Consider the following 24235-nt stretch of genomic DNA (forward strand, 5'->3'; position numbering starts at 1 on the left):
CTGACCAGGGAGTTCCTCCACTCATAGGATTTTACTCTCTTTTGTAACAGTTTCTTCCTTCTGTTGAACAGTTTGTTTATGGCAGGGGACCTCCAGATTGGCTTGCTTTTTTTGGAAGATAGTGTCTTGGCTCTGTTTGGGTTAACACAATCCATGCACTCATGTAAGTGCTTATAGAGCGCATTTGTGTAGGATTCAGCAGTTGTTAACTATATTGTCCATCTGCATGGGTGTCATGAAGTTCACCACTTTTATCTTAAGAAGAATGAAGTTGGCTTTGGAGAAATTTTTTACCATGGTTTCCTTAATGGGGGGTGGGGGTGGGATGTGGATATCTAGAGTGATTAGCCTATGGTTGGATCGGACCAACGAGGAGTTGACTTCAGGTGTGGAACACCGGTCACTCATGTTGGTAATGACTAGGTCTAGGATATTGTTGCCCCTGGTGGAGGTATGGATAAGTTGATCCAGGGCACTGGAATTTATGAATTCCAGAAAGCGCTGAGTGAAGGAGGTGGTAAATGAGTTGTTTTCCCAGTTAATGGTGGGGTAGTTGAAATCGCCCATTATTAGGGTGTTTCGTTGAACCCTAATATTTTTCAGTATATCAAGAAAAGAGAAGAGGGAATCCTAGGGCATGGTGTGGGGATCTGTAGCAAGCTACAATTTGGATTGCAGTTTTGCCCAGAATTAGTTGCACTTGGATAACCTTGGATGCATTATGCTGAGCAAATAGCCTGGAGGTGTGGATATCCTTAATGAATATGGACAAACCTCCGCCTTTGGTGTTCCGGTCCAGGTTACATGGCCGAAAAGTGTGGTATGAGTTATAGCCTGGTAGTGCAGGGGTAATTTCTGGAGCCTTGAATCAGATTTCAGTCACTGCACAGATATCAATGTTCTCCATTTTAAGGAGTGCCTCGAGTGAGTGCATTTTGAGATTTAGACTTCTAGCATTGAGTAGCACTACCCTCAGGTTTTGCTTGTCTGTTCCTGTTATGGTGGTGAATTTGTCATTTGAACCTTGCCTAAAAAAGGCACTATAGGGGTGACAAGAGCCTTACCAGTATCCGGAATCCCAGAGGTGACATGTGCAGGCCACCTCTGGCAAAGCATAGTGGTCTGTCGACCATGTCATCCCAGGCAGACAGATACTGGATCCCCTTAGAATGACACCAGAAGCTTAGCCAATTGTTGAAGTCAATCATTTTGCTTGTACTGTGATATCATTCTGGGCAATGGCAAAATTCTACTGAGGGTTAGGGTCATACCTGCCTGGGCCACAAGATCAGAGAGCTCTTCCATGTCTCTTTTCATAAAGTCCAAGGAGGTACATCTCAGGTCATTCACACCAATATGGACAATGACAGAGTCATATTTGTACTTGTTGTGGAGTGACCTGAGGGTGTGGGTTATGTGGTGGATCCTGGCACCTGACAGGCAGCTGACAGTAACCTTCTCCTTGTTTAGTCTGGTGAGTGTCACATACTTTGCTGCAGAAAATTGAGAGGCATGACTTTTTTGGCCAGTTGTCTAGGACCAGTAACTTCTTGTTGTTGAGGCTGGGTGGCTGCTGGCAGTGTGGCTGGATACCCTGCCTTCATATTATTGGGATGGCTTTATGATGATATTATCATTTTATTTCAGAGGTCCAGAAGGATCAAAACCTACTGAATGATAATGCATGCTATAAAACAGTATAGATTTATTGAAGTTATATCTTGTGACAAACTAGTCAACTTTGAATACTGAAGACTTTTATGTTATTCATGGTGTGCATGTTTGTGTGTGTGTGTGTGTGTGTGTGTGTGTGTGTGTGTGTGTGTGTGTGTGTGTGTGTGTGTGTGTGTGTGTGTGTGTGTGCACGCGCTCGCGTGTGTGCACATTTTGTATATACCTGCCTGTCTGTCTATCTGTGTATTTGTCTACCTCTGAGTGTTGTGGGAATGTATCTGTAAAGGCTTGACTTGTGGACTGCAATTCCACTAAACCACAGCAGCTGACCTTTTATTTCACTGTTTCTCACAAAAAAATGCAGTTGTTTTCAAGCATCTCAGAACACCAATATGCTGTGTTATAGTATATGTGAGGCAATTCTGTGATTGTATCCATTTTTAGATTGCTGAGATACCAAATAACATGAAAGTATGACATAATACTACATACAGACCATTAAACATATCTTGTGGTCCCGTCTTTTAATTATATAGTACTGAGGTAAATGGGCAAAAACTTGAGATCTTTAAGACTTGATTGAGCAGAATGACTGGTCAAGATGCAAACTGATATGACTACTTTTCTTCAAAGGTCATCAACACAAGGGATTCTGGGATGGTCTGCTCGACTACACCTGTGAAATCTAATATCAAACAAGGTTACTTCATTTTTGGAGAACAAGAGGTAAAGGCAATTTGTCTGTGTAATCTTATTTATGCATGGCATTTTGTTATTTTACTTAGCCTTTGGATAACATGTTGAACTGAAGGTCTGATGGCCTGTTGTATTTTTTATCTGTTCTTAAGGGACAAAGGATGTCACAAAACACCAAAGAAAAGAAAAATGGAAGTCCATAATATGACCACTTTTCACTTGTATTTTTTCCCATCAGCACTTAAACCCGTTTTCAAAAATATGTCTTATGATGACCATGGCTCAGGAAAGCTGCTTCACTTTGTTCTTGTTGAGTCTGTGCTTCAGTCACTGCTAACATGCCTAACCTTCACTTATTGTCTGGCAAACAGTGTTGAAACCTTCAAGGCCCCTGTACAGAATGTGTCATTTAAATGCATTATTCTGTGATATCATGTGATCTGATGTGCTATGTGCAGAATAGAATGGTTTGCTCTGTGCGAGAGCATGATGTGTACTGTTTTAGCATGGCATACTGTCGCACATTGTAGTACAATACAACAAGACACGGAGCAGGTGATATGTCAATGCCCAAAGACATCACACAGTGACTGAGGTGTATTAATGGGTAAGTTAACAGAGCAGGGAACTTACTGCTCCAGCAAAACATCACAAAGCACAACATTTGCAAATAAAACGCTCATGTTAATACAATGGAAAGGAAAAGACCTCCTGCACCCCTCAAAGGGGGAGTCTGTATCCCAGCACCCTTAACGTTAATTCTATTCCGGAACTAGAATGCTCACAAGAATACATGTAATAAGCTACTTGTTCAGACTTGGAGAGCTTTCTTTACAACTGCTTGAAGTAAACAGCTGCAGTAGTACAACTAAATTATTGTTGTCATTCACCAGCTGGTAGCTTTAATATGGCTATTTGTTCATGTGGGTAGATGACAATTCAAACAGGCTTATTTGAGGAAGTTGCACTAATGAACTTCCAGTGAGATGTATAATTCTTCTGTAATGAAACAAAATAATATGGCACTTAAGAAAAATGGCATACGCATATTAATTGCAGTATTCACAATTCTTTTATATCGTCCATCCATTTTCTAAACCATTATGTTGGTGAATGTGTTATTGTGGTGGTAAGCTGAGGATGGTATCTCCTACAACAGTCTGCTGAATGTTCTTTGAGATCTCCAGGCAGGATACAATCCCTTCAATATAAAGGTTCATAGGATCATAGGTAACTACTAGGCTAGTTGGCCTTGCAGGCCATTTTAAGCCTAGCGAATTTCCCCTTTTTTTGTTGCTCAAAATAACCTATCCCATTGAGTTATAGATTGGCCTCACCCATCCCATAGTCAATTATTATATGTTAGCTTCTAATGAGAATAACTGGGATCATAACATAGATAATTTGAGGGGACCCATGCATGGGGCAAACAATGTAGGAGCTACAGCTATCCATCAGTAATACAGGGGGCAGTCCTGGGGTAAATTTTCTGTTTCCCATCTATAGATCTAAGTTGTGCTTGAACATGGATAAGGATGAACTTTTTTTATGTGCATGGGGAGTCTGTTCCATAGCAGTGGTATCCTTTGTGACATATACATGTCCTGGCAACTTGTTTAGATCCCTAGACTGATCATTCCTGATGGCATTTGACTTGTTAATGTGCAGTAAATCCATCATTAATGGGTTGGAGGATGCCTTGTATGCCAGATACAAGTTATCTCTTAGCAGTCTGCATGATACTGACTGTAGTGACAGGGCTTTGAGTTGGTCCATGTAAGACATGTTGTTTAGGTATTGTATCTCTGCAGTAAGGTATCTCTGTGGGCATTCCACTTGCTGCATATGTCTGAACAGATACATGGCAAAGGGGGCATTTTATTCAATGAATGGCCTAATGATGGCTGAGTAAAAGGGAACAATGACATCCCTACATCTACACACATTCTCATTATTTATAAGCTCTGCAATGTAGAAAGATTTTCTTACAACAATAGACATGAATTGGTCAAAAGTTAGGTCATTGTCCACATAAGTTCCCAAATCCTAAACAACTGGATCAACTCTTAGGGGTCTATTATCAATGTGGTAGCTCCTTGGGGTAGATGGCATCCCAAAGGATACAATAATGGATTTTTTTGGCATTTAGTTTCAGACCATGATTTTGACACCAGTTATTTATTTTGACAAATCTTTCTGTAGTCATTTGGGGATTCAATGCCTGCTCCAAGTTTGCAGTCATCTGCAATCTTAGTCAGCCAGAGCCCTTTGGTATTGAATTTTACTTCAGAAAAGTAGATGCCAAACAGGAGAAGTCCCAGCAAAGAACACTGGGGGACCCCACTGGTGACTGGTCTCTTTGTGAAAGTAACTTCCCCTATTTTGATTATCTGCATCCTATTTGTTAGCCAGTTGATGATCCAGGGGGTGACATTGTTTTTTTCCTAGTTTATTTAGCTCTTCTACTATGCCTGAAACTGTGTCAAAAGCTTTGGCCAGGTTGAGGTATGTAGTGTGCACCATTTGCCTTCATCCATTGCTTTGGTGACCTTTCCAAAAAAATCCACAAAAAAATCTTTTCAAAAATATCTTGGATTTTCCCCAGGGCCTCCTTCTAATTGGCCATATCTGGCATACCTACAGTGGGAGGTATCCAGGAAACATCTTCCCAAGGTACCCAAACTATCTTAATTGATCATCTGAACTCAGAGGAGCAGTAGAGTTATCTTAGCCTTCCAAGGTCATCCATCTGTGAAAGAATCTCAGTTCTATGTTTGCATTCATGATCTCATCCTTGTGGTTACTACCCAAATCATTAGACCAGAGATAAGGATGGAAACACAGACTGGCATTTAAATAGAGAATGGCCACCATCACAGACAGATACAATGCCTGGGATATAGCCATTACTGCTGCACCTAGTCACTGGCCAATTCTCAGATCACATTTGCCTTCACTTACTAATAAGAACCCGTAATTCCTTTAAAATGCATTGAATAACACAATTCCTTGAAAATGCACTGAAACTCACAATTCCTTGAAAATGCACAGAAACTCACAATTCCTTGAAAAATGCACTGAAATGCTTATGTAGTCTGGTAGTTATTGTAGAGGATTTAGACTCTTGTCTCTTGTAACCAAGGTACAGGTTTTGAGCCAGAGAAAAAGTTAATTAACTAGCCTGTCATCCCTAACTAGGGGATTTCACACACACACACACACACACACACACACACACACACACACACACACACACACACACACACACACATATGCATGCACACCTACTTTTCTGCATATAGAAAGAAGAAACAGCAACACGATTTAAAATATGTGTTTATTGGCACATGCAGATGCAAAGAAGAAGCAGGAATGTAGAGGTGAATGTGTTGATGCACACAGAGATACAGAGTACATTCTTAAAGATGAATGATGTTAAAAAAGCAGACGTAATTGTAATTTTTTTAATTAAAATTTAAATGTCATGGCAGCCTCCTGGCCAGCACCCCCCCCCCAGCCACTGGACCCTAGGCAACTGCCTAGGTTGCCTAATACTAAATCAGCTCTGACTAAAAGCATCTGTTAACATAAACTGAAAGTATGTCATGCATGTGGATTGCACTAATTATAAAATGTATTAGGGATGCTGAGTATATTGGGAAAAAGATGCTAAGGATGAAGCTACCAGGTAACAGGAAAAGAGGGAGGCCTAAGATAAGGTTTATGGATGTGGTGAGAGAGGACATGCAGGTTTTTGGTGTGACAGAGCATGATGCAGAGGACAGGAAAAAATGGAAACAGATGATCCACTGTGGTGACCCCTAACGGGAACAGCCGAAAGAAGATGATGATGATGAGGGACAGAAATAAACATGTTTCTCCAAAAATAATTAAATAAATAAAGTAAAAATAAAATAAAATAGAGAAGAAAGCTTAAACAAAACAAGCACAATCTTTCTTCTGTTTTCTGTGCATATTTATAGTTTGGTGCTTTCTCATTTTATCGCTAGAATGTTCAAACTGATATAATGCCATATCCCAACACAACACTTTCCACCCCCTCTTTTAGCATATACAACCAACTCCAATCCCTAAAATCCAATATGAGTCTTACTAAGACACTTATTTATCTCACTTGTCCTTACTACTTTACTAATCTTATTATCCTTCTCCACCACCATACACTCTAGATTAAATGCATCCCCTCCAACATCCACAGCACTAGCTACACATTTACAACATCATTTAAATATTTACTCCAACATCTCACGATCCCTACTAGTAAGCAATACCCTATATCTAGCCAAACCACAACTTTCCCCCACAAATACAAAACTGAAATTAACACAACACTATCCACATATACCTTTACAAAAATCACTCCAACTGCAGATACTACTCATACTCAGGATATACTACAATCTCACAAAGGATGGCGACATCCAACCAAACCCTGGTCCATCCCCACCTGTTGGCCTTAATCCCCCTTCTATTTCCCCTACCATCATAGCTCCAACAAATAGACCTCCTAGCTCACTGCTGGCTTGCCATCTAAACATTAGGAGCATAAATAACAAAACTCAGCACCTGCATGCCCTCTTAGCTGTCCATTCTCCAGATATATTATGCCTAACAGAAACATGGCTAAAGCCTGCCACCAAGGACCATGAGATTCTGCCACCAGGGTATAGTATGTTTCGACTAGACCGTACCACCAGAAAGGGTGGTGGGGTAGCCATACTTTACAAGTCTACCCTATCTGTCAGCATAGACACCCAACAACCACCGCAGTTCAATAATGCTGAAATTTTTATCTCAAAACTACAAATTAACAAAAACAAAAATGTAAACATTGTCTGTGTCTACATTCCCCCAGAGAGGAACACAGAAACCTTAGAAGACTTCTTATATTGATTATCCAATAACAACCCCCAAGAAACAATTGTTCTTTGGGATTTCAACATTCTCTGGAACACTTGCTCTTGTGAAACCCCCACAACCCACATAAAACTCTATGGATTTACGCAAATCAATACCTCCCCCACCAGGACAGGAAAACCCAATAACAAGGAAAGTACACTAGACTGGTTACTCGTCAATACCCATCTTCAGTCTTATAAATCAGGCAATTTGCCTGATGACCTAAGTGACCACTGTCTCACCTATGTAATCAAGCTCATTGTAGACTGCTCCTACCAACCCACCTATAGAACATTAAGAAATAACAAGAATTTTATTCTCACCAAGTTTCAAAATGAACTTAAGGCATGCAACTGGTTAGTACTAAAATTTCTCTCCCTAGACGAGGCAGTAGCATACTTTAACACCAAATTCCTTGCTATTCTTTACTCCCATTCTCCCAGCTGCTCTATTAGAACCAAAGTTAATATTGCACCATGGCTTTCTAAAGATACCAAAACCAAAGTTTCACTCAGAAACAAAGCATAGGCCACATACTAAAAAACAAAAGTCCCACTTGATCAACTAAGATTCAGACAGCGAAGGAATCCATAACCTTGGACAAAAAGAACCACTACTACCCTCTACTGGAAAAACACCAAAAACAAACCTCAAAAGTTCTGGGCAGGAATAAACAAACTACTCCACCCAGGCCAAACCGCCACTCCACCCCCTCAGCTTCCCAACAAAAATCCCCAGTAGACATTGCTGATTACTTCAACAGCTTCTTCACAGAGACTATCCAGTCTCTAGCCAGCCAACTCTCTCCCAATGGCTCTAATTCTAATGTAGCCACACCCAGTACCCAAACACACTTTACCTTCCAACCTGTTCCTACTCAACTTATTCATGCCCTACTTAAGAAACTAAGACCCACCACCCTGGCTGCCGACTATCTGCAAAAGGCTGCTGACACCATAGCATACCCCATCTCAATCTTGATCAACAGAGCTATATCTGAAGCTACTGTACCCACTATATGGAAAATCTCCCATGTCATACCTCTCCATAAACGAGGCAGTTCCACTGAACTGTCAAACTTTAGACCCATAGCTGTTCTGTCACCTCTAGCTAAAATTATGGAGAAGTGTGTACACATACAGCTCATGCACTACCTCACACAGAAGAAGCTATTGTCCAACTTTCAGCATGGCTTTAAGCCACACCACAGCACTACATCTGCCCTCCTCTCTTTCTCTAACGTCATTAATCACAACCACAATAATAATAAACTATCCTCAGCACTCTTTCTAGATCTATCCAAGGCTTTTGACATGGTTGACCACAAAAAGCTTATAAATACCTTGAAGGCCTTCTCCTTAAACAACCATGCACTCCAGTGGTTTCAATCCTACCTGCAAGGCAGGCAATAGATAGTCCTATGGCAGGACAAGCTATCATCTAGCCTACCCATCACATTAGGAGTCCCCCAGGGCTCAATACTAGGACCCCTTCTTTTCTCCATCTTTATCAACAACCTTCATTCAGTCATCCCAGATGCTACCTGCATTCAGTATGCAGATGACTCCACCTTGATTTGTTCTGGCACCTCACCAGCTACTTTATTCACATTAACCCAAAATACTTTCAATACAGTGGAAAAATGGCTCTCCAATCAACATCTAATCCTAAACCCCAACAAAACTAAGCTGCTCCTCTTCTCCCCCACATGCAGGACCCCCTGCCATCCTTCAACATAACCGCTAACAATGACAGTATCATCTCCCCAGAAGTCCAAACTAAACTACTGGGTGTCATAGTTGATAACAACCTGAAGTTTGATGTGCATATCAATCAAACTATCAAAACCATTAATAAAAAACTTGTCTCTCTTTACAGAATCAAACCTTTCCTTACCCCACTTGCTAGAACTGCAATTGTCTGTTCCCAACTGCTATTAACTCTTCTCTACGCCTCACCTCTATTCTCCAACTTAAACAAAACAGATCTTAATAAACTATCATCCTGCTATAACCACATTGCCAGATTTGCTACTGGCACAGCCTACCAAGCACACCACTGTCACAACCTAAATCTCCTTTAATGGCTTACTGCAGTTCAACCAGCTAATAGTGGCACATAAAGTCCTTTACCAACCAGAAAATACACCTCCACTAAAAAATATTATCAGCCCCTAGACCAGCACGCCGCCACTGCAATCATCCACTAGACTCCTAGTTCAAACATACAAATCAAACTACTCAGCTGGGGACTCTCTGTTTGCCAACTCTGTTGGAAAAATATGGAACAGACTCCCAGCTGACTTGACCCTAGAACCGTCACTAACTCAATTCAAAAACAAACTCAAGAAATACTTCAAAACTCATTGGTTATGTCCTTGCACTAACCCCTGCTAGTGACCTCTCTATTTCTTAGGTGCCATACCTTCAACTACTTCTAACTTTTTTCTACCACTCCATTTCAGGAAGGGTCAATTGAATAACTGCTGCTTAGTGTGTCTTAAACCTGAATGTAATGTGATGTATGTTTAACTTTGAAAATAATGTTATGTTTTGTAAAGTGTTTTATAATAAGTTAGTACCATATGTGCTAAATGTTGGTATTGCTTATGACTGTAATCTGCTTGAAACTAGCATTTACTAAATGTTCAATGTGAGTTATTATCTTGGAGCTTTTCTCCCCGGGCCTTCGCTGAAAATGGATATGTATCCATTTGGACTATCCCGGTCAGCAAATGTAAAATAAAATAAATAAATAAAATAAATGCATCCTCTCCTAGCATTAACTAAGTGTGGAGATGTCTATCCCAATCCTGGTTCAAATAACTTTCCAAAAACACTCATTCCTCTAAAACCCATGATTTATATTTTGTAACAATTAATGCACGAAGTCTCTGCAACAAAATTACTGAATTCCTACCATTCACCAGACATAGTAGCAATAACTGAAACCTGGCTTAAAACACATATATCTGACACTGAAATCTTTCCACCAGGTCACAACATTTTTCATAATGACAGATCCTATAAAAAGGTGGAGGTGTATCCTTAATTTATTGAGACCCCTTAACAATAAATATTCTTCCGAAACCTGTCCCCACTTTCAATAGTATGGAAATCCTAATAACATCCCTTCATATAAACCCTAATAAACAACTCTGTATTGCTGCTATCTACATTCCCCTTGTCAAAACATCCCCCATTTGGAAGACTTCCTATGCTGGATTAACCAAAATATCTCCCAAGAAACTATTATTCTAGGAGACACTAACATTAATTGGCAAAACCTAACCTCCAAAGCTCCTGCTACCAGCATTAACCTCCATAATTTCACACAACTTATCACAGAGCCTACATGTGCTTTAAATACCCAAGCAGAATCTACATTAGATTGGATTCTAGTATCTCACCCCCACTTCTACTCCAGTACCGGCACCCCCCAAACACTTTAAGTAACCACCTACCTGCTTACACCCATAGAAACCAAATACAAATCCCCAAACCTCACACATACAAATCTACCAGGAACCTTGCCCAGTTTGATCAAAACATACTTATCAATACCCTACAAGCTCAAAACTGGATCCCAATAAAAATACTGTCTCTGGATGATGTTGTAGATTATTTCAATAATGTATTTCTTAGCACATTAAATAGCTTAGAACCTCTTCATACAAAACAAACAAAACCTAACCTTGCCCCCTGGCTAAGAAAACAACCTAAACAAACCCTCCTGTCTAGAGACAAAGCCTAGAAAATATGGAAAAAAAAGTAGAACTCAAGCAAATGAAAAAAATTATAAACAACTTCGAAATACTGAAAAAAAAACGTATCATAACTGATAAGAAAACCTATTTCTCCTCACAACTATCCTCCCAAAGTAATAATCCAAAAAAATTCTGGAAATCTGTATCCTCTACTTAATCCTGGTAACATTCAAAAGCCATCACCCTCTCCTAACAAAGGCACTCACCAGATAGCACAAATATTTAACACTCATTTCACTGACACCATGCAAAAACTAGTCAAGGATTCATCTACAAAGAGCAACCCTAACTCCCAAATACCACACAAATAGACTCCATATCTACCTCTAACAATAACCCGCCCAATCCTCCTTTCTCACTACAACCAGTACCTACATCCCTAATTCTAAAATTGCTAACCAAACTAAAGTCCTGCTCACTCTTCACTGATAACTTACCACCTGAATAGTTACAACTTGCTGCCAAAGCTATAGCTTACCCTATAAGTATTCTTATTAATCATTCAATCTCTGAATCTTATGTCCCCTAACTGTGGAGAAAGTCTATTGTAACTCCACCACACTGAGGTAGTAATGTACACAATCTCTCAAATTACCGGCCAATCTCCATTCCCTCCCCGCTATCAAAAATCCTAGAAAAATGCATAATCTCAACTAATAAATCACCTCATTGACAGCAACCTCCTAGCTCCCACTCAACATGGATTCCACCCTGGACATAGCACAACCACAGCTTTACTCTCCTTCACTGATACTGTAAATAAAGCCTATCAACTACAGTACTCCTGTTAGACTTATCAAAGGCTTTCGACACAGTATCACACCCTAAGTTATTACAATATTTAGAAAAACTTGGATGCTCTCTAAGCATATTAACCTGGTTTTCCTCCAACCTAAATGATAGACAGCAATTGGTTAGATGGCAAAACCAACAGAGTATCTGGCAAATAACACAGGAGTCCCACAAGGGTCCACTTTAATATATTCATTAATGATCTTAATAAAGCCTCCCAACAAAACATATTAATTCAATATGTGGATGATTCAGCTATCATCTCGTCCTCCAACAATTTCACTAACTTCCAGAAGATTCCAAGATGCATTCACGTCCATAGAAACCTGGATAAAAGACACTCAATTAATGCTGAACCCTCAAAAAACTACATTGTTACTATTTTCATCAAAACATCCAGCTGCAGAATTCAAGATTTTTTCACATAAAAATACAGAAGTAGAACAGGTGCTATCTGCAAAATGTTTAGGAATCACTATTGATAACAAACTCTCTTTTGAACAACACATTCTCATTACAGTAAAGAAAACACATTTCAGACTTGGCAAACTATACCAACATAAACTCTACCTAGATAAACAAACTAAGATAAAACTAGCAAACACTTTGCTTATCTCATCCCTCTTGTATGGAAGCCCGATTTTCACCAACCTCCATACATCCCTCAGTAAAAAGCTGCAATCTTGCTGCTACAAGATAGCAAAATTTGTCTCTAACACGCTCAACCGCTCACACCACAGCAAAGCTATTTCAAACCTGTCCTGGCTTGAATTTCACCACTATCTCTATTATATTCAGTTAACACTTGCTCATAAGCTAATTTCCAAACCTGATAGCTGTCCTGCTCTCCAGTCTTTCTTACACACATGCACCCCAACTAGAACCCTCTGGTCTTCAGAAAGGCAACTTTTAAATGTAGCTAAACCCAACAAAAGAGCAGGACAGTGTCTATTTTCCTACAACATTGCCAAACTATGGAATAGCCTCCCCTCATACATTACTCAGCTTGACTCTCTAATAGCCTTTAAAGCTGCACTAAAATCCCACTATTTAAATAATCCCAGCTGTACCTGTGAAATACAGTGTAAGCCACTTAACTACTCAGATCCTACTATTTAACCCTCTGTTATATTATTTTTTCCTCCTGTATATGACTGTTTCTCCTACCTACAATATGTGCAATTTATTAATGATTATGATTACTTTATTGTGATTGAAAGTATGTTATTATGTATCCATACAGTCTGATAATTATGTATTAACTCTATACCATTACTCCCCACCCCATGCTAATGTATGTATATCTCTTTCACTTTTTATTTGCTCTGTACAATATTTGATTACCTGTGGAGCTTTTCTCCCTGGGCCTCCACTGAAAATGGGTTTCTGACCAGTAGACTTTCCCGGTCAACAAATGTCAATGAATAAATAAATGAATAAATAACAATAAATAAAATAAAAGAAACCTGTATGACATTTATTTACTCTTTTTTAAGTTTTCTTTTTTATTTTGTGATAAACTATTAAAATAGCATCTTCACTGACTTATACATCCTTTAATTTATCATTCTATAATATTTCTTTTTAATTAAGGAGAAGGGAGAGTAACTTTTCTTGTTGATGTCCTGCAGACAATGAGAAATGAGTAGAGATAGTGGACCAATTATATCACATATAAGTGGTCAACAAATTATTTGTACATATACCCTGTCTGCTTTATAATATTGTCATTCTGAAGAACAGGAATTTGGAATTAACCCCTCTTCTTGGGCAGAGGTATGATAGTTTTACAAATATGTTCATTTAGAGTACAGTATTTGTAGGATTTTCATTTTTTACCTGTTTTTAGATACACTCAGAAGGGGTAAAATTTGTACTAACATTTTTATGGTACAAAGTCCTCTTGCATTGTACTATCATAGCTTCCTGTCATAAAAAAATAACTTCATGTCCTTAAGGATATGCACTTACTTGTGTTACATCTATTAATATCCCCCTGCCTGCTTAGAGCAGTTACGGTCTTGCTGTAGTTCAAATGGGAAACTATTAATAGCAAAGTGAGTAATGCTAATTGTTCTGCTAAACAGAAATGTACAGTAACATGCAGGAAAATCATCTATTCTAGTATTCACAGCTAGAAGTATTCAAAGTTAACATTATACAGTATTGTAGGAAAAGTGTTTTATTTTTATTTTACCTCTCTCTTGACCAGACAAAACCACTGGACAGAATTGTCTATTTTCAGAACAACCTGGGAACACTGTCAGGTTAAATGACTTACTCAGAGTCACACAGGCAAATAGGTGTGTACTAGGTTAATGGCCCTGGAGCCTTTACAAGCCTAGCCCATAGACGTGCTCTGGCACTCTGCTGCCCAATGTTATTTCCCAGTGCCTCTATCAAGTAGGGCCACTGGAGTGATCCCCAGGATGAACTTTATATTTCCCATCCACTCATCAAGATTTCTTTTGAAGAGGGTCAGCAAGGTGCTCTGCTTGACAAGTATGGGAAGTCTATTCCAGAGCATGGGCAGTCTCTGGATGAGGAACCTGTCCCTCCAGCATGTTCTGTTGATTGTAGTAATGAGGTTGAGGTCTCTGGAATGTGTGGTGTGGAGGGACTGGGATTTCTTTAGCTGTAGCATTTCTAACAGAGCTGGGTCAGACATGGCTTTGTAAGTCAAGGAGAGAGATTGCCTCTAAGTAAGCGATATGAGAAAGAAAATAGCTGGAGTCGTTTGAGTCTGTCTGTATAGGACATGTGTTTAATGCTTAAGATCTTCTTCATGAGTTACTTCTGTGGCCTCTCCAGCTGTTGCAGGTGTCTAGTGAGATACATGCCAAATGGGGCATTATACTCAATGATTGGTCTAATGAGGGAAGAGTGGAGAGAGAGAGAGAGAGAGAGACGATGACCTCTTTCTTCCTGAATGCAAAACCCTTGGTAATGAGATGTGCCACATAGAAGGACTTTCTGACCACAGTGGCAATGTGGTGGTCGAAAGAGAGGTTGCTGTCAACCTGCATCCCCAGATTTCTTATAATGCCTTCAGTGTTCTGTGGGCTCCCATGAATGTAGTAATTAGTGGGAACTGAGTTTTTACCAAAGGGGGATGATGACGCATTTTTTGGCATTAAACTTAAGGCCATGGTTTCAACACCAGTCATTGGTCTCAGTGAGGCCTTTCTGTAGGATGTCATTGGGGAGTTAATAATGGCTCCCAGCTTGCAGTCATCTGCAAACTAGAATCCCTTTGTGTTGGCCTGGACTTCTGAGAAGTAGATGCCGAACAGGAGAGGACTCAGGACTGATCCCTGTGGGACTCCACTCATGACTGGTCATCAGTCTGAGTTGGAGTCTGCTACTTTCACACTGTGTGTTCTGTCTGTGAGCCAGTTTGCAACCTGCCTAGTGATACAGGGGCTGATGCCTAGTTTGGTGAGTTTATCAGTAATTCCTGAGTGAGGAATGGCATCAAAGGTCTTGGCCAGATCGAGGTAGGCTGTACGCACTGCCTTATCTTCATCTACAGCCCTGGTGACTGACTCAAGGACGTCAACTAGGTTGAGCAAGCATGATCTCCCTTTCACAAAGCCAAATTGTGTGGGGTCTAGAGTTTGAAGATTTCCTATATCTTTGTTAATCAGGTCCATGATGATGTGCTCCATAGCTTTACATATCAGACTCATCAGGCTATTGGGACGATAATTCCCAGGTTCTGTAGCCGCTCACCCTTTATGGAGAGGGATGACTGAAGCAGTGTACCATTTGGTTATGACAAAGCCTGAGGTGAGGCTGTGACTGAACAGGGCACACAGATGTGGTGCCAGTTCACTTTGTAGTTCATGTAGAACACAGCCAGGGATATTATTGGGTCCCATGAAAACTGTATTCTTGGTCTTGGTCAATGCAGCTTTAACCTGTGCTGCAGTAATGCTGGGTGCCTGGCATTCTTCCGGTATTGTGATTGGTCCTTTGGGGGGGTAAAGGTGGTACTGAATCTGTTGGCCAGTATGATGGCAATATCTGTTGGCTCAGTATAGGAGGTACTATTGTGCAGTAACTCAGAGAAAATATAGGTATTGCCATGGAGGTTCTTGATATAGCTGGCTTTGTGATTGTTTTTAGTGTCTGCCACAATTCTGCCTTCATAGTTGGCTTTAGAGGATTTGATGAGGGCTCTCAACTTTTTGTTGAGGCTAATAAGGGAGTTTTTCCAGTCTTGGGACTTCACCTTTTTCTGCAACAGTTTCTTCTTTCTATTGTACAGTTTATTAATGGCAGGGGACCACCAGATTGGCTTCCTTTTTTTGGAGGAGAGCATCTTGGTTCTTTTGGGTATGGTTACTTCCATGCATTTATGTACATGTTCATACAGTGCATTGGTGTATGATTTGGCAGTCATGAAGCTATTTTCCATTGGCATGGGTGCCGTGAAGTTAGCCACCTCTGTTTTTAGGATTCCAAAGTCAGCTTTGGAGAAGTTTTTCAGGGTGTTTACCTTTGTGGGGGGTGTGGGAGAGATGTGGATTTCCATGGTTATTAGTTTATGGTCGGATCTGACCAGGCAGGAATTGAATATTGGTGTAGAGCAACGGTTGCCCATGTTAGTAATAACCAGGTTAAGGATGTTGCTTCCTCCAGTAGGGGTCAGAATAAGCTGGTCCAGGGCATGCATTGGAATTGATGAAGTCCAGGAAGCGTTGTGTCAGTGTATTGGTGCTTCAGTAGTTTTCCCAAATGATGGAGGGGTAGTTGAAGTCTCCTAGTAGAAGAGTGTTGGGTTGGACCTTGATAGATTTCAGGGTGTTTAGGAACATGGAGTGAGAGTCTAGGGTCATGGTTGGGGACCTATAGCAGGCTATGACCTGGATCGCTGTCTTACCCAATGTCAGTTGTACCTGAAGTATCTCAGATGCATTATGCTGGGCTACTAGCCTGGAGGTGTGCACATCCTTTATGAATATGGAAACACCACTGACTTTGGAGCTTTGGTCCATGTTTCAGGGCCAAAAAGTGTGGAATGACTTATAGCCTGGTAGCACAGGGGTGCTTTCTGCTGCTTTAAACCAGGTCTCCTTTACAGCACAAATGTCAATATCTTCCATTTTGAGGAGTGCTTCGAGCAAGTGCATCTTGAGATTTAGACTTCTAGCATTGGGCAGCATGACCCTCAGATTGCATTTACTTATAGCTTTTACAGTGGTAATTTGGTTTTTGGAACACTGCCTAAAAAAGGCACTATATGGGTGGTAAGAGCCTTAGCTAGTACCCAGAAACCCAGGGGTGACAGATGCAGGCCATCTTTGGCAAAGCATTGAGGTCTGTCAGTCATGTCATCCCAAACAGACAGATACTGGATCCCCTTCGAATGACACCAGAAACTTAGCCAATTGTTGAAGGCAGTCATTTTTTTGTTTGTACTGTGGTATCATTCTGGGTGATGGTAGGATACTGCTCAGGGCTAGTGTCATACCTGCCTGGGCCACGTAATCTGAGAGCTCCACCATGTCTCTTTTCATGTAGTCCAGTGAGGTGCATCTCGGGTCATTTACACCCACATGGACAATGACAGAGTCATACTTGTACTTGTTGTGGAGTAACCTGAGTGCGTGTGTTATGTGGTGAAATTACAGATGACCAGATGATTGTGGAAGAAACCAAACCATGCACTGGGCAGAAGAAGCAACTCGTTAAAAGTTTAGAGATTTAGTCCTCTGCACTAATTGCAAGACAATGGTCATAAGATTGTGTCATTGTTTTAACAAATTACTTTTCCTCATAAAATCTGAGAGTATTTACAGTGTCGTTGTTCTAAATAATGTTATATTTTTTCATGTTTTCTAGATAACATTCTATGATGTGATGCCATCAGAGGATATGATCCTTATCATTCGTTTTTACAACTGGCCTGACAGTGGTGTGGGAAACTGTCCATGGGATGAGGTCTCAAACCTGCAACCTTTGTCAGAAAGTGAAGAGTGGGTTGTTGCTTGGACTGCTTGCAGGTTAACAAAATCCATTGGGAAAAGTAAGCTACAACTATTTTATTTAATTACCTTCTTCCTTTGAGTAACCAAAATCTACTGCTTTAGCAGACAGGAAACTGGAAACGTGTGTTTGCATTTATTTTAGAAACCGGGTAAATATTATTGTTAAGGGTAATATAAACATTGAAAGCAGTAAAATCAGCTGTCTCTATGGCATAGAGGAAGAAAGCTTGGACTGTGACACTGAACAGTCCAGATTCAATTAATGACCTGGGCCCTGAGGGAGTTGGCCATGGAAGATGAAAGTGACAGGCTGACTCTAAAGCACCATTTCGGACAGAGGGTAGCAGGTCAGTCTGCTGTAAGAATGATATGTAGGAGAGGCTACATGCCAAGGAAGGAATCCAGTGTGAGTGGGTGAGACATGCATGCTCACTACAGTATCCGGAGATTAAGTTGGTATGTGACAACGCAGATGAATCAGAATTCTTAGGAACAGTGCAAGTGAAGTTCCCAACAGTAACAGAATTTGAACTATTAGGTAACCATCTGATGGATGCCTGGACAATGATCCCATAAGTTAAAAAGAGGGAGCACTATCCTTTCATTTCCTTCCTTCTTCCCTAACCTACAAACCATAACTCAGCTTCTCCATTTTAAGAAAACCCAGAAGTTCCCAACAGACTGGTCTCTATCTCCCTGCATGAACTGTAATTCAGTGGGCACTTGGCATACATGTAAGGGTAATGTAGTTATACATATCTCCTAGCAATGTACACAGATGATAAAGAAGAATAATGAGTGTCGTTCCTTCAAGTGGTCAGTGTCCATCTGGTCATCTGTAATTTCACCAGTTTCTTTTCCCTGATGCGATATTTCTCCAGCCATGTGCTTTGTTATGATACTCAGCCTGCGAGATCACCATTCATAAAGATAGTGGGTTTCCACTGTAGTATGTTTTCCTTTTTTCATGCTTGTATGAACATCTTGCAGTTAGTATGTATAATTAAAGAGGATATATTCTTCAATTCTACATATTTCTTAGGATCCTAAATAGCCTTGCCCCACTCTGGTTAAAAAGGATCAAGGCAAAACATGCTTTCTGGCTTACTAAGACTACAAAGCAAGTTATGTCTTCAAGGGCAAAGCCTGGAAAGTCTGGTAAAAAAACAAATCACTATCCAACCTCAGTCTTTATAGACAACTCCGTAATCAAGCTAAAAGCCTAGTTATCAAAATAACTGAAGAAAAAAGAAGTACTTCCAGGCTATTCAAGACCAACATAGACTAAACCCAAATCTGAGGAGCAATCATCTCCCTTCTCCACCCTGGAACTAACAACAACCCATGTCCAAACCCTGAAAAAAACACCATCTGAAATAGCCTTCCTCTTTAACAAATACTTCATAGACAGCATCAAAAAGCTTACTACCACCTTCCCACCTATAACAACTGACCCTCCAGGAGCTCCTCCTGTATCTTCCTCTTCTAATCTTCCATCTGCTTTCACACTAACACCCATACCCAACCCCACCATCAACAAAATTCTTCACAAACTTAAAACCTGTACCAACACCCCTGATAACTTACCCACAGAATACTTACAGTTCTCAGGCTCCTCCATTGCATATCCTATCAGTATTCTTCTCAGCAGATCCATTCAGGAATCCTACATACCTGACATATATCCTTCCACTTCATAAAGTCAGCAATAACTCTGACTTCTCTAATTTTCGTCCTATTGCCATCCTCTCCCCAAACTCCAAAATACTTGAGAAAGGTATTCATACTCAACTCCTCAGCCACCTGACCCAACACCAAATCCTCTCCCCCACTCAACACGGCTTTAGGCCCGGACACAGGCCTAACACTGCCCTCATTGCCTTCCTTGACAAAGTAAATAGAGCTCAAGATGCTGATTCCTTAGTCTCAGCACTCTTCCTTGATCTATCAAAGGCATTCAACACTATATCCCACACCTCCTGCTTACGAAACTCTCTAATCTCGGACTATCCCCACCTTCCCTACAATGGTTTACTAACTATCTCAGTAACAGACAGCAATCCACAAAGTGGCAATACTCTTCCTCTCCTTTCATAACTACAAATACAGGTGTCCCCAAGGGTTCAATACTAGGACCCCTCTTATTCAGTATATTTGTCAACAACTTTCACTCCTCTATCACCCACAGTACTGTTATCCAATATGCAGATGACTCTACTATTATCTGCTCTGCTAAATCAGCCCCTACACTACAGCGTCTCACCCAAGAGGCATTTAGTTCCACTGAAACCTGGATGACGCAGAACCATCTTGTTCTTAACCCCAATAAAACAAAACTTTTACTATTCACACCCACAAAATTTAGCCCTATTGACAAGTCACTATTTGACATTCGATCCCAAAATAACATCATCATTGAAGTCGTCCCCAGTACCAAATTGCTAGGCATCATCATTGATGACAAATTAACCTTCAACCTTCACATCTATAACAACATAAAAAAAAAAACATCAAAAACTAGGTGCCCTTAACTATTTTCTTAGTCTCTCCGCAAAAAAGGCTCTGGCCTCATTCTTCCTGCTTCCAGCACTTCTATATGACATTCCCATCCTCACCAATCTACAGCCCTCCTTAAGAACAAAACTAGACTCTTGCTACAACAAAACTGCTAAATTTGCTACAAACGCAAAATTTTCTACCCATCACTGTTCCTCTCTGCAGCAACTAAACTGATTGAATCCTCTCACTTTCTCACTTTTCTACAATTAACTACAGCTCACAAGCTCATCTACAACCCAGAAATCTGCCCTTCCCTCTCCTCCATACTGACCATGTATCAGCCTAACTGACAACTCAAGTCCAAAAACAAAATGCTACTATCCATTGAGAAACCTAAGTTCACGGCCAGCCAAATGTTGTATTACTATACTGTCTCTAAAGCATGGAATAATCTCCCCCTTCACTCAGAACTATCAGCAATCTTGCCTCCTTAAAGAAATCCCTCAAACATCTTCTCTCCTTACATTGGTTATGCTCCTGTACCCCAACACACAACCCCAACTCCTGAATTTCTCTCCCCAGTGTTATACCTCTCACTATCACATCCTTTGCCTTCACTCTGCCTGTCACTTAAACTGTCCTTACCCTCCCTAGGCCTTCTAATATCCTACTATTTCTTACACTGCACTAAACTCCCCATGGCAATTAGCCTAGCAGATATTTCACATTCAAATGCTATTTGAACACTTGCCACGAACCTTCCAGTTTTATTTTTCATTCATGTGTTACGTTGAACACATGCCGTTTATTACTCCTATTTTTCCACAATTGCATCTTGTTCATTAGTTTCATTCAGTGTATTAGTAGTGTCTGATGTTCTACTTTCATTCAGTGTATTTGTAGTGTCTGATGTTCTACACTAGGTGAATGAACACATTCCTTGTATGTAATTTTGTAAACCTTTCTTGGGAGTGTATTAATATTTATCTTTGTATGTAATTTTGTGGAGCTTTTCTCCCCGTGACTCCACTGAAAATGGGCTCATTCCAGGCCCAGTGGACTTTCCTGATTAACAAATGTAATAAATAAACAAACAAACAAATGAATAAATAAATGTAGGGTGTGTGACGCCCATCTACTTGGGATGCGGGTGAGCTTACCTCTTTGTAGAAAACGTTGAATTACTGAAACTTGTATTCAATGAACTTTTAAGATTGACCAATTAGGTGATGGGCATTTGGAAGTTGATTGCTCGTAGGGGCACATGATGACTATGTTAATCAAATCCAGATAAAATGATGAAATTAATTAAAATAAAACAAAAAAATTAAACATGATACTACAAACATCCAGTCTAAAGAATGCATTACTGGCAAAATGGACCATAAAAATTGGTATTACATAGTATTAACCTAACAAAAGAAAATAAATTAATAAATTGTGACAACAATATATCATAACATAATTGTCTCTATGCTGCTAAAGTAATACCAAAATGTACCTAACACTGCTAAAAAAGATTATAATATAATTTAAAATTACAGTATAAAATCAGTCATGAGGCAGCTTATTCAAACAAGGCTAAATAGCCTACAGAATGCCTTAGACAGGAGATGCCTTACTTCACTACATTCCATTGAAATGAATAGGACAGAGAAATTCAAACTTTAAAACAAATGGATCGGTTCACAAATTTGTACTCACTGCACTGCACTGATACACAATAAAATCCACATACTTTGCTGTACACACTTTAATAAATCATCTCATATACTTTGTTGGCTTCTGTACCTGACTGTATTCATGGAACAGGCCAGGTATGCATATGCAGCAGGAATGTTAATTACGGTCTACAGCTATGTCCACAAATCACAAAAGGTCACAAGATGGGGTACAATACTCTACAACAGGGAGACTTTATATAAGTGTAACTATAGCCTACATTTACCCAAAGGCAATAAAAATGGTGCAATCCAGCTAATTCATTTATGCATTGCTCTGCATAACATAGCAGAGTAACACCATCAACAACTATATGTAAAACAGACATGTTCACAAAAATAAGGTAGTTGCAGCACTGCATATAGCAGCAGAGTGCCACACAGTCATGGCTGTCAGCACAATCACACTCAGCACCACTTACAACAAAGTAATATATACACATCCCACAATTAGCAGCACTCCCAGGACTGGACATTTACACATATGTTAATGCTACACAGAGTACAGCCATGGCCAAATAGGCATACATCTTTAAGAGAAACAACAATTCATGATGCAGACTATAGGGCACTCCTGCACCGTAGTCCAGTGGCAAAGCTTTCATTGTAATTATTTGCTGGTATTGGAATGGAGGCTGACAAAAAGCAGTTTATCTGATGATATCCTATTTGATAGTTAGCCAGGATAGGCTGCAGAGGTTGATTGAAGGGCAGCATACTGTTGAGAGTGTATCCATTTTGAAAGTTCCATCACTGCCTTGCATCCTAATTCATTCAGATCTCTATGAAGAATTCTGTCTGCTTCTGCATCTGTCTCTTTTTTAGGTAACATTTCTTTTAGCACTTGTAACCATCTGAATGAACTAGCACATCATTTGTATCCATGTTGCCCCTGTTCAGTGTACATTAATGGCTGTCAGTGGCATCTCAGATACTGATGCAGACCCAGGAAACAACTATACAAACCCATGCCCTCTTCATAGTGTACAGGATTCATGAAGGCACTGTGGAGGCATACTATTAGCACAATCCAGCCATATGAATCATGACAATGACGTGGCCATGTAATAAATCTGATGGACACCTGTTTTATTTAAGTATGCATTATGTTTATGAATAAGGCATACAGAAAAGAAACAGATAAAAGGAATAAGTTAAGGTCTCTTGAGTGATTAATTAATTAACATAGATGAAAAGATTCGGGAACCCATCATATGGCTCTTAGAGTCACTATTATTCATAAAACTTGTTTCTCAAACCTATAGTGCAAGATATTTAATTTATAATACAGCAGAACTCCCTTCCCATACACACACATACACACACACACACACACACACACACACACACACACACACACACACACACACACACACACACACACAATTTTTAATTTATTCATTTGTCAACAAGGTAAATGAACTGGTCATCCCACACATTTTCAGCCTTGACTTAGGCAATAAGATCAAGGGTAAATGCAATACATATGGAGAATTAAGATTAGCCAATCAACCAGTATGGTTTTGAGAGGCAGGAAGAAATTGGAGTAACCAGTAAAAACCCACACATATATGAGAAGGTCATGCAAACACCACACAAATAGTGATGTGGGAAAAGGACCAAACCCTAGAGTACTGAGACAGAGATCTTACCCAATAGGCCACTCTGTTGCCAAATATATATATATATATATATATATATATATATATATATATATATATATAGATATATATATATATATATATATATATACACATGTGTGTGTGTGTGTGTGTGTGTGTATACACACACACACATATATATATATATATATATATATATATATATATATATATATATATATATGTAAAACTAACACTGTCTTCAGACATAATTTTTCTGAATAGTATTACTGTTAGGAAGAGGGTCAACTAGTGCACCTATATTGCCATCAAGGCCTACATGCTCCACATGGCATCTGGTATATCATTTGGAAGGTCTGCCATTCCATCAACTGCTGGCACCATCTAGACAGTTCCTATGATTCCCACATCTAGCAAACGTGTGACTTTTACCAGCATTTCATGTGGGGTGGATTCCCACAGAGTCATCTAGTTGGTATGTGCATTAATTATCAACCACAAAGACCAGGAAAATCCAGTCCCAGAAATGTAAGTAATAGATAAATCATATTG

General features: G+C 39.8%; 1 protein-coding gene across 1 annotated transcript in view; it reads left to right on the forward strand.

The window, feature by feature from the left end:
• Positions 1-2327: 2327 nt before the first annotated feature.
• Positions 2328-24235, forward strand: part of LOC122814253 — a 149513-nt gene continuing 127605 nt past the window's right edge. Inside the window, exons 1-2 of the mRNA XM_044086850.1 lie at positions 2328-2400; positions 17696-17879. Of these exons, the coding sequence (XP_043942785.1) occupies positions 2332-2400; positions 17696-17879 (253 nt within the window). The 5' untranslated portion in view covers positions 2328-2331. The remainder of the gene's footprint in view (positions 2401-17695; positions 17880-24235) is intronic.

The sequence above is a fragment of the Protopterus annectens genome, chromosome 10.part0, assembly GCF_019279795.1.
Source record: "Protopterus annectens isolate FY-2018-M chromosome 10.part0, PAN1.0, whole genome shotgun sequence".
NCBI classification, from domain to species: Eukaryota; Metazoa; Chordata; order Ceratodontiformes; family Protopteridae; genus Protopterus; species Protopterus annectens.